This window comes from Saimiri boliviensis, chromosome 4 (genome assembly GCF_048565385.1).
Source record: "Saimiri boliviensis isolate mSaiBol1 chromosome 4, mSaiBol1.pri, whole genome shotgun sequence".
NCBI classification, from domain to species: domain Eukaryota; kingdom Metazoa; phylum Chordata; class Mammalia; order Primates; family Cebidae; genus Saimiri; species Saimiri boliviensis.
This window is the reverse complement of record NC_133452.1, coordinates 131,164,543-131,180,175: the sequence shown is the minus strand read 5'-3', so window position 1 is coordinate 131,180,175 and position 15,633 is coordinate 131,164,543. Positions and strand designations below refer to the sequence as shown.

At 54.7% G+C, this 15,633-nt stretch overlaps 3 protein-coding genes across 6 annotated transcripts; all 3 read right to left on the bottom strand.

The window, feature by feature from the left end:
• Window positions 1-157: 157 nt before the first annotated feature.
• On the bottom strand, window positions 158-4,125 carry AGER (advanced glycosylation end-product specific receptor). 2 transcript variants are annotated; one of them, XM_010332224.3, is made up of 11 exons: window positions 3,657-3,936; window positions 3,366-3,472; window positions 3,043-3,235; window positions 2,811-2,875; window positions 2,601-2,688; window positions 2,328-2,510; window positions 2,055-2,185; window positions 1,736-1,877; window positions 791-817; window positions 536-662; window positions 158-424 (listed from the first exon to the last, which is right to left on the bottom strand). In XM_010332224.3, the coding sequence occupies exons 1-11, from the start codon at window positions 3,706-3,708 to the stop codon at window positions 328-330; spliced, it is 1,212 nt and encodes a 403-aa protein (XP_010330526.1). In that variant the 5' UTR covers window positions 3,709-3,936; the 3' UTR covers window positions 158-327. The 2 variants fall into 2 exon arrangements, with proteins under 2 accessions (XP_010330526.1, XP_010330528.1); XM_010332226.3 differs by lacking the exon at window positions 158-424 and having other exon boundaries at window positions 542-662; window positions 1,736-1,825; window positions 3,657-4,125.
• Window positions 4,126-4,215: 90 nt separating this feature from the next.
• On the bottom strand, window positions 4,216-9,675 carry PBX2 (PBX homeobox 2). Its single transcript, XM_003944308.4, has 9 exons — window positions 9,166-9,675; window positions 8,199-8,272; window positions 7,748-7,995; window positions 7,457-7,647; window positions 7,140-7,275; window positions 6,737-6,890; window positions 6,296-6,384; window positions 6,087-6,173; window positions 4,216-5,951 (listed from the first exon to the last, which is right to left on the bottom strand). Exons 1-9 carry the CDS (start codon window positions 9,384-9,386, stop codon window positions 5,859-5,861), a joined length of 1,293 nt encoding a protein of 430 aa, XP_003944357.2. The 5' UTR covers window positions 9,387-9,675; the 3' UTR covers window positions 4,216-5,858.
• Window positions 9,676-10,216: 541 nt separating this feature from the next.
• Window positions 10,217-12,387, bottom strand: GPSM3 (G protein signaling modulator 3). 3 transcript variants are annotated; one of them, XM_074398224.1, is made up of 5 exons: window positions 12,360-12,387; window positions 11,941-11,999; window positions 11,628-11,730; window positions 11,192-11,391; window positions 10,217-11,045 (listed from the first exon to the last, which is right to left on the bottom strand). In XM_074398224.1, the coding sequence occupies exons 2-5, from the start codon at window positions 11,980-11,982 to the stop codon at window positions 10,842-10,844; spliced, it is 549 nt and encodes a 182-aa protein (XP_074254325.1). In that variant the 5' UTR covers window positions 11,983-11,999; window positions 12,360-12,387; the 3' UTR covers window positions 10,217-10,841. The 3 variants fall into 3 exon arrangements, with proteins under 3 accessions (XP_074254325.1, XP_074254324.1, XP_010330531.1); XM_074398223.1 differs by lacking the exon at window positions 12,360-12,387 and having other exon boundaries at window positions 11,941-12,276; XM_010332229.3 differs by lacking the exon at window positions 12,360-12,387 and having other exon boundaries at window positions 10,219-10,979; window positions 11,941-12,276.
• Between the last annotated feature and the right edge of the window lie 3,246 nt (window positions 12,388-15,633).

The window sequence follows — 15,633 nt, the reverse complement described above, 5'->3', positions numbered from 1 at the left end:
TCCTCCCCAGTTTGAGTAGATGTTTGGTGTAGTATGGGGAAGTGTGGGGGTGAGTCCCTTTCCTTCAGGGCCCTCAAGGGTGTAGGGGTGAGGTTGTGTCTCTCTCTCTCTCTCTCTCACACACACACACACACACACACACACAGACACACAAGGGCAAGATGTGTCAGGTGTTTACTCATCTTTGTGGGGGACTCTGGTTGTAGAAGAAAGTTTGGCAAGGTGGGGTTATACAGGAGAGATAATACAGGAGAGTTGGTCTGGGGCCAGAACGGTTCCAGGGAAAAAGAAGAGGGAGCTGATGGATGGGATCTGTCTGTGGGCCCCTCAAGGCCCTACAGTACCACTCTCGCCTGCTTCAGGTTCCTCCGACTGATTCAGCTCTGCATGCTCCTCCTCTTCCTCCTGGTTTTCTGGGGCCTTCCTGAGGAGGAAGATTGGGGAGAATGCTGCATGTTGTCATTCCACCCCCCAGCCCCCCTTCGCTTGCTGCCTGGAAGCCCTAGGTCTGAGGGGTCTAGCTTTCTCCACTCACCTCTCCTCTCCTCGGCGTCTCCGCCTTTGCCACAAGATGACCCCAATGAGCAGGGCGGCTGTCGCCAGGCCTCCCAGGATCCCCAGGACCAGGGCTAGAGTTCCCAGCCCTGATCCTCCCACAGAGCCTGTAGAGAGACAGGGAAATTTGAGAGCACAGCCCCCACCACTCACCATCCCTTTCTTACTGACCATCCCCTCAGTCATATGTGTTGGGGGCTATCTTCTGCTTCCTTGACGTGATCGAACCCCTCACCTGCAGTTGGCCCCTCCTCACCTGGTTCTGGAAGACAAAGTTAGATCCAGTCAGAGAGAGGGTTATTTAGTGGGAGCCCCAGTAGAGTCTTTCTCTTTCATTTTTTGTTTATTTTTGAGACGGAGGTTCACTCTTGTCACCCAGGTTGGAGTGTAGTGATTCAATTTGCAATTTCAACTCACTGCAAACTCTGCCTCCTAGGTTCAAGCGGTTCTCTTGCCTCAGCCTCCCGAGTAGCTGGGATTACAGGCGTCCACCAACATGCCCAGCTAATTTTTATAGTTTTGGTAGAGATGAGGTTTCATCATGTTGGCCAGGCTGGTCTTGAACTCCTGACCTCAGGTGATCTGCCCGCCTTGGCCTCCCGAAATGCTAGGATTACAGGTGTGAGCCACTACACCTGGCCAAGTCTTTCCCTTTCTTTTTCTTTTTCTTTTTTTTTTTTTTGAGACGGAGTTTCGCTGTTGTTACTCAGGCTGGAGTGCAATGGCGCGATCTCGGCTCACCGCAACCTCCGCCTCCTGGGTTCAGGCAATTCTCCTGCCTCAGCCTCCTGAGTAGCTGGGATTACAGGCACGCGCCACCATGCCCAGCTAATTTTTTGTATTTTTAGTAGAGACGGGGTTTCACCATGTTGACCGGGATGGTCTCGATCTCTTGACCTCGTGATCCGCCCGCCTCAGCCTCCCAAAGTGCTGGGATTACAGGCTTGAGCCACCGCGCCCGGCTAAGTCTTTCCCTTTCTTTAGTTCAGAGGAAAGAAGGGAGAGGCTTGGCTGCTCTCTTGGAAGAATTTGGGTGGGGCAGAGGAGGCCTGAGTGTGGGTACACGGAGGGAGAAGTGGGGTGGCTCTTGGGGATAAGGCCAGAATGGGACAGGAAATTAGGGCCTGTGCTGTCCCTCCCCCTAGCCCCAGGGTCCCTAGAGCTTGGGGAGAGTTCTCACCGATGATGCTGATGCTGACAGCACGGCTTTCCTGGGGCCCGTGGCTGGGATGGGTGGCCACACAGCTGTAGGTTCCCTGGTCCTGAGGCCCTATCCCGGGGAGGAGCAGCACAGGGCTGGAGGGAAGGGACAAGGGCACACCCTGGTGGGGGAATGGGAGAGGAGACTATTTCAAAACCCTCGACTTTTTGTCTCCGCGTCTTCAGATACCCTCTCATCCTCCTCAGCTCCCAGCCTGCCTTTCCCGCTAGCCCTCTTCCCTTCTTGTTGCTAGTTGTGGTTCACCCTACCTCCCAGCCCCTCTCTCCAGGTCACTCACGTCCTTCATCCATTGGATTTGAGGATAGGTCTGGTCAGGGACATCACAGGTCAGGGTGACGGTCCCGCCAGGAGCTACTGTACCACCTTCTGGCTCCACCACCAATTGGATCTCCTCTGGAGGCACAGGCTCTGGGAGTTGGAAGGGTTATGAAGTGGAGAGTTACACCTGTGAGTGATCCCAGTGACCATGGGTTTGACCGCCTCTTTCCCTGAGGGCCAGACTTCCAGATTGTGCTCATGTGAGCTTGGAGCCCTCCCCACCTCTGCTCACCCCAGACACGGGGCTGGATGGGGGCTGTGTACAAGGCCCGGCGTCGGGGAAGGCCTGGGCTGAAGCTACAGGAGAAGGTGAGATGGGCAGCTCCTCCCCGGGCTGGGGTCACCATTAGCTCTGACAGCAGTGTGAAGAGCCCTGTCTCAGGGTGTTTCCTGGTCTGTTCCTTCACAGATACTCCTATGGTGGGAAGATAAGACAAGTTATCCTAGGGTGGGTGTGGGAGCGAGATCAGGGAGAAGGCAGCTTGAGGGGCACCTTAGGACTCACCCTTCTCATTAGGCACCAGGGGTTTCCCATCCAAGTGCCAGCTAAGAGTCCCTGCAGGGTAGCTTCCCTCTGACACACACGTCCCCACCTTGGGAAAGAGTGGTAATCTCAGAGTCCTTTGAACATGAGAGATGCCACACACCCACACCCACACCCACTCTCCTCCTGTTCACAGGACCGGTTTCTACTTCTTCTGCTTTCTTCCGCTACCTTATTGGGAACACCAGCCGTAAGTTCAGAGGCAGGATCTATAATTTCTGGCTTCCCAGGAATCTCTGAAGGAGAAAAAAATCCAATCAGAGGCTGTAACTGTGAAGGTTCTCAAACTGTGTGTGTGAGAATGGGGCCAGCAGAAGTCAGAGGCCCTCGTGGGCCAAGGCTGGGGTTGAAGGCTTTTTCTTAGATAAGACGGGGGCCTTGGAGAAGGCCCTGGAATCCTTACGGTAGACACGGACTCGGTAGTTGGATTTGGTCTCCTTTCCATTCCTGTTCATTGCCCGGCACCGGAAAATCCCCTCATCCTGAATCCCAACAGCTGGAAGGAAGAGGGAGCCGTTGGGAAGGACACGAGCCACACTATCCCAGGGGCCTCCCTGGGGAGACAGGACCTTCCAAGCTTCTGTCCGGGCTGTGTTCTGGAAGCAGAGAAGAGGGGCCTCAACAGTGCAAGGCCTTCAGGAAAGGACTGTGAGGCAGGGCGACGGGGATGCAAATCACTGCTGGTCTCCCTGGAAGCTGGGAGGCTGCAGCAGGAGCCCTGCTTACCAGTTTCCATTCCAGCTGCTGGGGTGGTTTCTTAGGGGCCCCCTTACACTTCAGCACCAGTGGCTCGCCGATCCGGGCTGTGATGTTTTGAGCACCTACTACTGCTCCTGGGAGACAGCACCGTGGTAGAGGGGCAGGAAGGGAGATGAGGGCTAATGAAATTTGGACAGGGTGGGTGAGGGACCTTGAAAAGCAGTTCCTCAGGTTCTGAGAAAAGTTCTAGGGCAATTGGGGCATGGAGTTAAAGTGCTTTCTGCAGGGAGGGTCAGTGGGATGGGGGGAGTGGCTCACCCCACAGACTGAGGACCAGCACCCAGGCTCCAACTGCTGCTCCTGCTGCCATCCTGCTTCTTTCCGGGCTCCTGGCTCTGTCTGCCCCTCTGCCTGCTGTGGCCACCGCCCTAGGTGGGGCCTACACCCTCTCTCCAGCCCCCATCTTTCAGTCTTGTCACAGGGAATGCTAGGAATTCATGCCTTTGGGACAAGAGTCCTTCAGGTACTCGAGAAATAATTATCACCCCACCCCTGGGTACTACCAGCCTCTGGGCATAGCCACTTCCCTGGGGGATGGGAAGCATACCCTCCAGGCTCTCATTCCCTCAGAGCCCCCCCCATCATATTTATTCCATCAGTCCCTCAGGGGTGCCTGGTGATGCACTGAAGCCCCATCTTGACTGGGCAAGGTTGCATCAATAGGGTTCAGGCCAGGCTGTTGTTTGCAAGGGTGCAATGGGGCCTGCATAGTGAAGGCAAGGCCGTAGGATGGGGAGAAACCTGTTTGGAGCTTTGTGAAAGAAAATCATTTTTTTTCTGGGGTTTCTCATTTTTTGGAAAAAAATTCTCAACTAAACCCAGGGAAAAAAGAAATTTCTTTATTTAAAACTGCATTTTGTTTTTTTTCTGTGAAACTACACAAGTTTACAAGTGAGGAGAGAACTGCCCCCGGCCCATGCCTCCCACCCCCCACCCATCACACTTCCAACCTGTCCCCAGTCCTGCCCGGATCTTTAATGGGAGGGGTGCCCCACTCTTGACAGTCTTGTAAAATCCTGAGAATGTCTGAGGGGATCAGATGGTAGGGTTCAGGGCTGAGGATGAGACAGTGTTGATTTTACTTTCCTCCACACCTGGCTTTCGGCAACCTCCTCCCTCTCCCTACCCCTTGATTTTGGTGTGACAAAAAGATACCGCGTTTCTGGGGAAACTGAGGAAGATACATACACAAGTACCCCAACCCATATTTAACATATTTGGCAATAACACCCTTTCCATTCTTCCCCTTCCAATCTTCAAATAGTTGTTTTTTTAAAAATTAAAGACATGTCACTCACAGGGGAAGACTGCATCTTCAATTTCCTCAAAATTACTGAGTCCAGCCCTGCCCAAGGGTTGTGGGAAGAAGCGGGATGGGAGGCCAGCAGGCAAGTCCTTCACTGCCTCCACACCAAATGTGACAGAAACCTGCCTGTGTGAGCAAAAAACACCTAAGTGATTTTAGGGGGCAAAGCTTGGTGCCCTGTAAAATTTACTTCCTGATGGACAGGCCTGGAGCCAGGGGGTCTCTTGACCAGTTAGTTCTGTTTGTCCCCCTTTCTCTTACCAGGACCCCTTTGGCTATCACCCCTAATATGGGAAAGCAAGATATAAAAAAAGACAAGAAATCAACATATTTATAAAAAAAAAAAACTACTTCCCCAAACTAAATTAAAAATTAAGAACCACCACCACCACCACCATCAACAACAAAAAACAACAGCAACAACAACAACAAAAAAACCAGATGGATCCCAGGGTTTCTTTTTCTTTCTTTAAAAAAAAAAAGTTCAACCCCAAAGCCCAGTCAGTAATTCCCTAAAGTAGCAGAAACTCCCTCCGAGGTAGATATCTGAGTCAGACACTCTTGTCCACCGAGCGATTCTATTGGTTTAAGATGAGCTGCGTATGAGGTAAGTAAGCCGTCTGGAGGGGTGGGGGTGGGGATACACGGGGGGCGTGGCCCATGTCCTCTGTCCAGAAGTCATGTCCCCATTTTTGGCATCTCTGGTTGGGCAGGGCTGGCGTCTCCACGGATTCCAGAGCATATAAGTGCGGTGGGGAAGGGAAAGTGGGGGAGCCCAGAGAGAAACAGAAGTGGGAGTATGTGGGTGGCTAAGGTGTGGGGGAGGAAGACAGAGGGAAAGAGGAGAAAAAGGGGTCTGAGAAATAGGTTTCTGGGTGTGTGTGTGTTTCTGTGTAATAAAGAAAGGGGGAGAGGTAAAAGATGGGAAAAAGGGGGAGACAGACCCCACACTCCCCTTAGGGGGTCCCATTCTTCCTGCCATGTAATTAGCACCCCCAGCACAGAATCTAATTAGGGAGGGGATGACCCCACTGGCCCTCCTCTGTCTTGTGCTTGTTCTGTATTTGGGGTTTGTCCTCCGGATGCCTGCGTCCTCTTCAAGAGTCGCCTTGTGAGAGCCCCCACCCCTGTGACCCTGAGGGGCAAGATCAAGATCAGTTGGAGGTGTCAGAGTGAACACTCCCTGGTCCCTCTGTTGCAGATGTCACTGAAGAGGGGGTCACAGCCTCCTGCCAGCTGCCATTTGCCTGGAAGAAGGGAGAGACAAGAGTGTAGAAAACAGACAAGGCCTTGGGGAACCCTGTGTGGGCAGACTACTAGGGAAAATGCCCCTCGAATGTCCTTCGAGAACTGGACAGAGAGGGGCTTCAGGATTCACTCACCCTCATTTCCCGAGGGCTGTACATCTGGCCTCCCCCAAGGTTATCCCCATAGCCCCCTGGCCCCATTGAGTGTCGGAGTGATTCCACCTGCAGGGAGCAGAGAGAGGTAGGACAGTGAAGAGACGCCTCAGAGGATAGAGGTCTTGGATCCCAAAGTAGGGAAAATGGAACTGGGGAAAGCCCTACTCAAGGGGACACGGGCGCCTGACCTGGGAAGCAGAATAGGAATCTCCGTTGAGCCCAGGCATCCCCAGAAACATGTCTCCAGATCCTGAGAGATTGAAAGAGCCGCCAGAGCCTTGGGGGAACAAAGACGGAAGAGTGTAATAGAGCCGGTGACGGTAGAAAGGGGATGACCCACAACTCTCAGTGACCAGAAAGCCCTCATACTAGCTCTGTGGGGACCAGTTAGCCACAAAGCAACATTCCAACACGCAGAAAGAGCAGGCTGTTCCTTGGCCACCCGTGGGAAGAAAAGCAGAACTATTCTTCACAGAGTGGCCTCTGCCCCCTGACATCTCCAGCCTGTCTCAGCTTGGTCCCTCTCACCCAAAAGGCCCCCTCTCTGCTATCATCTTGCCTAGACAGGAAGTGGGAACAAACACAGGAAATGTGCGCAACAGTCAGCCAGGGGTAGCAGTGGGATCCACCTGCAGAGGAAGGGGGTGTTGGGGAGCTGGTACGGCTGTGGCCCCCCTGAGTAACCGACACGGCGGTCTTGACAGCATAGATGTTTGCTTCCTCTTGGAACTTTCCGATGTTTTTCTTATATCGAATCCTCTTGTTGCCAAACCAGTTGGAGACCTGTGGGGCAGAAAGGAGGCTCAGGTAGAAACCTTGGCCTCTGAAATCCTTCACCGAGTAAGATGTGAGTGAGAGCGTTTTTTTTTTTTCCTTCCTGGTCTCACTATGTTGTTGCCCAGGCTGGTCTCCAACTCAGGTGATCCTCTCACTTCAGCCTCCCTACTAGCTGCAATTCCAGGAACACACCACTGCACCTGGCTGAGATGAGTGCATTTTGCCTGAAAACTCCTCCCCAAGCCCCCATAATACCTGAGAGACAGTGATGCCACACTTCTTGGCCAGCTCCTCCTTGGCCTCCTCACTGGGATATGGGTTACTCAGGTGTGAGTAGAAATACTCATTTAGGACTTCAGTGGCCTGTTTGCTGAAGTTACGGCGCTTTCGTCTACAGAGGAGGGAGAAGAGCTGTGAGGAGGACGTTGGCGTCCTGGCAGTGCTGCTGCATGGCATGACCCCCGAGTCACCATTGTCATGGCGTACCATGTTGTGCAACACGGCAGCTCAGGGTCTTGGAGAGGAACGGGAAGGAGACCAGTGCTGGGGCCAGCCTGGGTCCCTGCGCTCACCTGGCATCCAGGAAACGGGAACGCAGGATCATGACAGCCTCGCAGGTGCTCTGCTTGAGCTGCATCTGGATGGCGCTGAACTTTCGATGGATGATGCTCACCATGCGTTCCATCTCTTTAGGGGCCACAGGCCTGGTGCGGCTCTGCTCCCTCAGCAGGTTCATGACATGGGTCGTGAACTCATTACATGCCTGTAGTGGGGGCCCGTGGGCTGGTGAGGAGGTGCCCCTTGGGCATGGGATTCCCCTGCAAGAGCCCTTCCCTCCACCCACCCTAGCCTGCTCTCCTCACCTGCTCATACTTCTCCAGCTCCGAGTGGTATATGTGACGGATCTGGGCAAGTTTGCTGCGATAGTCCGAGTGTTCGATGGAGTTGTCAGGAGACACGCCACCCCCAGAGGCTGCAGCGGCTGCAGCAGCTGCTGCTGAGCCACCCCCTTTCTCGGGCCCAGCCACACCCTCTGCCAGAAGCATGTTGTCCAAGCGCATCAGCTGTGGGTCCACCGGCTCCTCCTCCTGGGAGCTTCGAATGCTGAGGCCTAGCACGCAGGCAGTGGACTTAGGGACCCAGGGACCCCACACCCAGTGCTTAGTCCTCCTGGAGAGCCAAGTTCCCAGGCTTTGGCTCCTTCCCAGTCCCCCTGACTCTTCACTTTCCTCAGGGCCCCAAGTTGTCACACTCTAGTCCTATAGCGAACAGAGTTCTGTCCCCAGAGTTGAGCAATTGGGGGGACCCACATACCGGTTTTCTCCTTGATTTCACACAGGACGCTAAAGAGAGCAGGCTTCATTCGGTGGCAGTTTAGGGCGTGTTTCCTTGGGAGGAGTGGGAGTGGGGAAAGAGAAAAGTTGAGGAGCCAGAGAAACAGAGCAGGGGGCCTGAGAACCAGCAGGGAGGAGGGTCAATCTGTGGAGGAAGCGGATTGGGGGTGGAATGGCTTTGGGGAGGGGAGTTCTTGGGAAAAGATCAGCTCCCAGAGCAGGGGAAGCTGCTCGGCTTCAGGGAAGCACAGGGAAGATGCAGCAGCAGGCTAAAGGTACCACTTGGTAGGCTGGGGGCTTTAAAGATGGTTAGAAAGGTATGCGGAAATTTGTGGGAGTGAATATGGGGAAAGGAAGGTGACCTGGTAGGTTTCAGAGGTAGAGAGACAGAGGCTGGGGTTGAGAAGAGTCAAGAGTCTGAGGTGGCAGAGCGGGGCTGGGGCTGCCGAGCTGGCTGGGGAGATCCTGTGTGTGCAGGGGTCCTGGGGGTGAGCAGGTGGGGGGCTTTGATGCACCGAGTGTCTGGCTGAGCGGTAGAGAGGAGCTTTAGGGGCTCTGGAGAGGGGCGTGGAGGACTCTACATCTGGAGAGAATGAGGGGGCTGGGTGGAGAGTTAGGGGAGAAGATAACAGAGCCCAAGAACAGTTTCTTAGTCTGGGAGCCAGAGGGGCCTCCGGAGATGGGGCTGTTCCAGGGGAGTGTGGGGGTCAGCAAAAGGTTAGGAGGGGGAGCGGGGCCACCTGGGGTTCCCTCTGTGAAGGTTTCAGGGCCTGGGGGTGAAGGGAGGTTTGAGAGGGATCACTTTTCTAGGGGCTCCCAGGAGTAAAGAGAGAAGAGAGCTGCTGGATCCTGAAGAGGGCCCTGGAGTTGGGGGGTTCCCAGAAGATTCAGAGCATGTGAACGGGGTTTGCTGGGTCTGTGTGGGGTCCCGGGGTGGGGGCACTCACTTGGCCTGGGCCTCGTCCAGGCTCTGGTCGGTGATGGTCATTATCTGCTGCAGAATGTCCCCGATGTCTTGCTTCCCTCGGCCTCCCGGGACCCCCCCGCTACCCCCACCGGGGTCTCCGCCACCGGGAGGCTCGCCAGGGCCCCCAGGCTCCCCACCCACCAATCCCAGGCCCCCCCGGCCCCCGCCTGGAGGGGGTGGCCCCAGTAGCCTCTCGTCCATAGCTGGGGGGGGGCCTTGAGGCCCCCTCCCTGCTCTGTCCCAACCCCCGCCTGGTTACTCCCCCCCAAACTCGCTGGGGCCGCTGCTCCCTCCGCCCCAACCCCCGCCCGTCTGCCCCCGGCTCCCGGCTCCCCCGGGGGTTCACCCCGGCACTGAAGGGAGACCTGGGGTACCGGCTGGGCCCCCCACAGGAGACCCCGGCCCCCGGCGGCGGAGAAAATGGAGCCGGAGAGAGAGAGGAGGCCCAAGCGGGGGTGTGTGTGAGAGAGAGGGAGGAGGGAGGAGGGAGAAGGGGGGGGAGCGAGGGAGGGAGGCTGGGGGAGGGGAGCCGGGGAGGAAGAGGAGGGGAGAAGAGAGGAGGAACAGGGAGGAGCTGGGGGCGGAGAGAGAGACACAGAAACAGAGGAACTGAGACCGAGTGGAGGAGGGGAGAGAGAAGAGGGGACGAGGGGAGGGGACGGGCCATGTGAAAAATATGGGAAGGCCCCCTGGCTGGACTTCGCCGCCTGGGAGTGGGGGCGTGGTGGCGGCTGGGGTGGGGTCTGCCACCTGGGTTCTGAATCAGGGATCTAGGTGATGTCGACTCAGGCCGCTGGAATGCCTGGGTTCACGGACAGCTCAGTTCAGATTTCTTGTTCTAATGATTCCCCTCCCTGTTCTACTTAATTAAAACCAGGAGAGGGGGGCTGGGGGAGATAATTAGGGAGGTCTCCAGCCGCTGCTTAATGAGCCAGTAATTAACCAGCCAGGGAGGGGAGCTGGCCTCTGGCCAGACTGGGGAGAGAAGCGGCCTCTGGCCTCACCTTTCTACCCTTCACCCCGCCCGGGCCCCCCAGACACCAGTCTTCAGTCCAGAGGGGAATTACATTTATTCACGCAATCAAAACATCAGACAGACTCAGAGCAGCAGTGGGGAGGGAGGGTGGGCAGGGCTAAAGGTCCATTCACAGCCTGTAAACCCCTCAGTCTCAGGGATGGGGGCTGCTGGTGGTGGGACTGGGAGAATAGTCGTAAAAGGCTTCATCTCTCAGGTGCCCATCTACCTTCCATTCTTACTAGGGGGGAGGGGGGAGCTGTCTCTCAGGTTATAACCTCGCAGGTGGAGGCCTGAGCCCTCAGACCCTGCCTAGTAGCTTGACAAATAGGTGGTGTCCCCACAAGTCAGGGAAGACTCCCAGCCACGCCTTGAGATGGGTGCCTGGGATCCCCCTTCCTGCCTCAAGCTCCCAAGGACTTGGGGAGGGAGTTAAAATCACCATTCCACCTTGCCTGTTCCCAGAGTTTGAGGACTTTCACCCAGTCCAGTTCCCAGGGAAGGTAATGTGGGCGATGAATACTGAGATTTGTGCTGGGTCTTTCAGTCTCTGGTACCCCTGCCACGTAAGAGTTGAGGGCATGCAATGGTCTGCCCAGCTTTGAGCCCGGGGTGAGGAAGGGCTGGCTGGGACTCAAGTCTCAGCAGGTATGTGTCGGGGGCTGGGACCTTTGCTCCTCCATTCGACCCCCACCCTGAACTCTCAGCAGCAACTCCAGGAGCTCCTGCCCCCCTGGGGGGAGGGGAGGCTCTGACCGCTGGGCTTCCATCCGCTGGCACTGGAGGAGTGGAGGGAGAAGGGAGAGCTTTGGTGAGGGTCTGAGGGGAGGAGACCCCTTGGGAACCTGCATAGGTATAGGGAGGCACAGAGGAAATTTCCTGTGAAGCTGATGTGGCAGGTGCCTGGGGAGAAACAGGAGTAGAGCCCAAAAGACAACAGGGGCCAAGAGACCAGGAGGCCTGGGTTTGCCTCCTGGGGGGGATGTCTTACCTGGTGACTCAGGATGGTGCTGTAGAGCTGTTCTCTGTCCTCAAGAGGACGGGGTGGGGCAGGGGCTAGGATTGGGGGGTTTTGGGGGGCGTGGAAGGTGGCCCTCTGCTCCTCTAGGCGGCGGGACTGGGCTTCAGCTACCAGGTCCAGAAGGAGCTCAGTCTGCAGGGAGAGCAGGGAGGCCGAGCGGGGTCCCAGGGCTGGGGAGAGGCGGGTGGAGGGCTCAGAGACCCAGAGAGGTTGGCAGACAGGAGCCGTGGGGGAGTGTGGATAGGGTGACATGATTAGGGACCTTGGATCAGCGGAGAGGGGGTGCAATGGGGAATCCCAGGGGGAGTCCGGAGGTGGGGAGAGGGCCCACAACACAGTGGACCTTGGCAACGGGGTCAGGATGTGGGCACCAGGATCAGGGCTCTCTCTGGGTAGGTGGGGGTACCTGTGTTATGGGTCCGTGGAGGAGGAGGGGATGGAGGAGCAGATCGCCAAGGCCGAGTGGTGGAATTTGGAGGGGGCCAGCCTTGCTCATCCTGAGGGGGGTCCTGATGCCAAAATATGTCCATTCCAGTCAAGCAGTGGTGGTTGAAGCAGGTGGAGTGGACAGGGGGGCCAGGCCAGTGGCCCGTTTCCTGTGTGTCTCTGTTCCTGCCTCAGTTTGCCCAAGCCTTTCAAGGCCCCTGCGTCTCTGCCCCAGGACCTCTGGCCGCCCTTCTTTCCCAGTGCCAGCCTTCCCCACCCTGCGCCCAGCTCACCTGCTCACCATCCTCTTCTTCCTGTGGTCTCTCAGCCTCCATTCCCTGGAGGGGAGAAACTGGCGGGGGAGGGGTGGCTGGGATTTGGGAGGAGGGCTGGAACCTTGAGTTCCTGAGGGGAGTGGGGGGCTGGAAGGGGTGGGGGTGAGCTGGGGGCTGGATGCCTGGGTACTGAGCAGGAAGCTGGGTTCCTGGTCAGCCCCCCAACGGGCCCCGCCCATCCCTGTCAACTTCCTCCATTCTCTTTTCCCACCCAAACAGCTTGTTCAGTCTCTCTCGCCCCAGGGGAGCACAGAGACTGGGAAAAACTCTTCCAGCTGCAGGAGTCGAGGGGGCTCATGGTGGGGAAGACTCCTGGCTATCTCATCTCCAGAGCCTCAGTAGCCCCCTAATCCCTGGCTCTGCTCCCTCCACCCTACCTCCTCTTCTGCTCTTTCTGTCAACACAGGAACTAGCTACACAGGAAGTGGTTTCACTCCTCAGAATCCCCCCTCCCCCCAGCCAGGTCCCTTCCCTCCCTGAGATAGACCCTGGTGTCGGATTTGGCCCTCCCGATCCTTTCTCTTACTTACTGGGACTGGGAGGGGCATGGTTGCAGTGGGAAGTAGAGGATTCAGACCCAGGGATGTGGAGGTCTCAAATATAAACATATAACCCCAGCACTGGGGCCAACACATAGTAAGTATCCAATACATATGTATTGAATAATCATCCCTGACCTCTAGCTGTTTGCAGTCTATTGAGGAGACGGCTGGGCGCAGTGGCTCACACCTATAATCCTAGCACTTTGGGAGGCTGAGGCAGGCGGGCGGGCGGGTGGATTGCCCGAGCTCAGGAGTTTGAGACCAGCTTGGGCAACAGGGTGAAATCCTGTTTGTACTAAAATACAAAAATTAGCTGGGTGTGGCAGCCTGTGCCTGTAATCCCAGCTACTCGGGAGGTTGAGGCAGGAGAATTGCTTACCTGGGAGGCAGAGGTTACAGTGGCGAGATCGCACCACTGCACTCTAGCCTGTGTGACAGAGCGAGACTCCGTCTCAAAAAAAAAAAAAAAAAAAAAAAAATACAGTCTATTTAGGAGACAAGATGTGCACCAAATGTGAGAGTACAGGGCAGAATTCATTTTGGAAACTTAAGAGTTGAGTGCAGACAAGGGGCAGGGGAAGGCTTTATTTTGGTCACAGATAAGAGCTATAGATATGGAAAACCCAGAGGCTGAGGTGGGAAGATTGCTTGAGCCTAGAAGGTTGTGGCTGCAGTAAGCCGTTTGTGTCACTGCACTATAGCCTGGAAAACAGACAAGACCCTGTTTCAGAAAAAGAAAGAAATGAAATGAAAAAGGGAGAGGACCACCTCTCTGGCTTGGTCGTTGATCAATGCTAATCAGGCTGGTTGGCATCAAGGAGGGAGCAGGACAGACAACCATTCGGTATCTCTAAATGGAAACCTGTCATGTTAGGAAGTTTACAGCTGACTGATTTAGAACATGAAATGTGATGAAGAGATATTGGTCAGGTGTGGTGGCTCACGCTTGTAATCCTAGCACTTTGAGAGGCCTAGGTGGGTGGATCACCTGAGGTCAGGAGTTCAAAACCAACCTGGCCATCATGGTGAAACCCCATCTTTAAAAAAAAAAAAAAAAAAAAAAGAGAGAGATCCTGCTACTTACTCATTCGCAACCTTGGGCAGATCTCTGTACCTCAATTTCTGCAAGAGTGAAATAGGGTTTTTTTTTTTTTTTTTTTTTTTTGAGACGGAGTTTCGCTCTTGTTACCCAGGCTGGAGTGCAATGGCGCGATCTCGGCTCACCGCAACCTCCGCCTCCTGGGTTCAAGCAATTCTCCTGCCTCAGCCTCCTGAGTAGCTGGGATTACAGGCACGTGCCACCACGCCCAGCTAATTTTTTGTATCTTTTAGTAGAGACGGGGTTTCACCATGTTGACCAGGATGGTCTCGATCTCTCGACCTTGTGATCCACCCGCCTCGGCCTCCCAAAGTGCTGGGATTACAGGCTTGAGCCACCGTGCCCGGCCCGAAATAGGGTTTTAATAGCACCTACTTCATAGAGTTGATGTATTAAATATAATAAAGAATTGATGCATAGTGTTTGTTTTTTGGTTTTGTTTTTTTGAGACGGAGTCTCGCTCTGTAGCCCAGTCTGGAGTGCAGTGGCATGATCTCAGCTCACCGCAGCCTCCGCTTTCTGGGTTCTGGTTCAAGCAGTTCTCCTGCCTCAGCTTCCCGAGTAGCTGGGATAACAGGCGTGCATCACCATGCCCAGCTAATTTTTGTATTTTTAGTAGAGACTCGGTTTCACCATGTTGGCCAGGCTGGTCTTGAACTCCTAACCTTGTGATCTGCCCGCCTTGACCTCCCAAAGTGCTGGGACTACAGGCATGAGCCACTGCGCCCAGCTGATGCATAGTGAATACTCAATAAATTGTAGATATTACTGGCTTTCAAAATGCCTCATGACTCCATATTTCAAACCTAGTAACTTATTACTGCAAGGTGGACGAAGTTTCTTTTTTCTTTTTTTTTTTTGAGACTGAGTCTTGCACTGTGACCCATCCTGTAGTACAGTAGTGTGATCTTGGCTCACTGCAATCTCCACCTCCTGGGTTCAAGTAGTTCTCCTGCTTCAGTCTCCCAAGTAGCTGGGACTACAGGTGTGTGCCACCACACCCAGCTATATTTTTTGTATTTTTAGTAGAGATGGGTTTCACCATGTTGGCCAGGATGGTCTCGATCTCCTGACCTCATGATCCGCCCGTCTCGGCCTCCCAAAGTGCTGGGATTACAGGTGTGAGCCACCACACCAGGCTGACAAAGTTTTTTAAAGACACACTCTTGAGGCCTTAGGAATCTCCTAAGCGGCCATAACTATAAAAGCCCTAGGATGAGGGAGAAAGTGTGTTAATCATCTAGCGCAGCAGTCTGCTACTTTTTTGGAACCAGGGAAGAGTTTTGTGGTAGACAATTATTCCATGGTCTGTGGGGATGGGGGGCTGGTTTCAGATGGAACTGTTCCACCTCAGATCATTAGGCATTAGATTCTCATAAGAAGTGAGAAAGGTAGATCCCTCTATGTGCAGTTCACAATAGGGTTCGAGCTCCTATAAGAATCTACTGCTTCTGCTGATCTGACAGGAGGTGGCGCTCAGGCGGTAATGCTCGCTCACCTGCTGTGTGGCCCAGTTCCCAAGAGGCCATGGACCAGTACCAGTCTGCGGCTCGGAGATGTGTGTAGGTTCTCCCTTAGCTACTAGACTCTTGCTTTCAGGTAATACCTTAAATTTTCATAGGGCCCCTAAATATTCTTGCTTTTATTTTTTATTTTTTTATTTTTTGAGACGGAGTTTCGCTCTTGTTGCCCAGGCTAGAGTGCAATGGCGCCCTCTCGGCTCACCGCAACCTCCGCCTCCTGGGTTCAGGCAATTCTCCTGCCTCAGCCTCCTGAGTAGCTGGGATTACAGGCACGTGCCACCATGCCCAGCTAATTTTTTTGTATTTTTAGTAGAGACGGGGTTTCACCATGTTGACCAGGATGGTCTCGATCTCTTGACCTCGTGATCCACCCGCCTCGGCCTCCCAAAGTGCTGGGATTACAGGCTTGAGCCACCGCGCCCGGCCATATTCTTGCTTTTAAACTATAATTAAAGCCTTCATCCAATCCAAATGTTGAGCCTAAAGC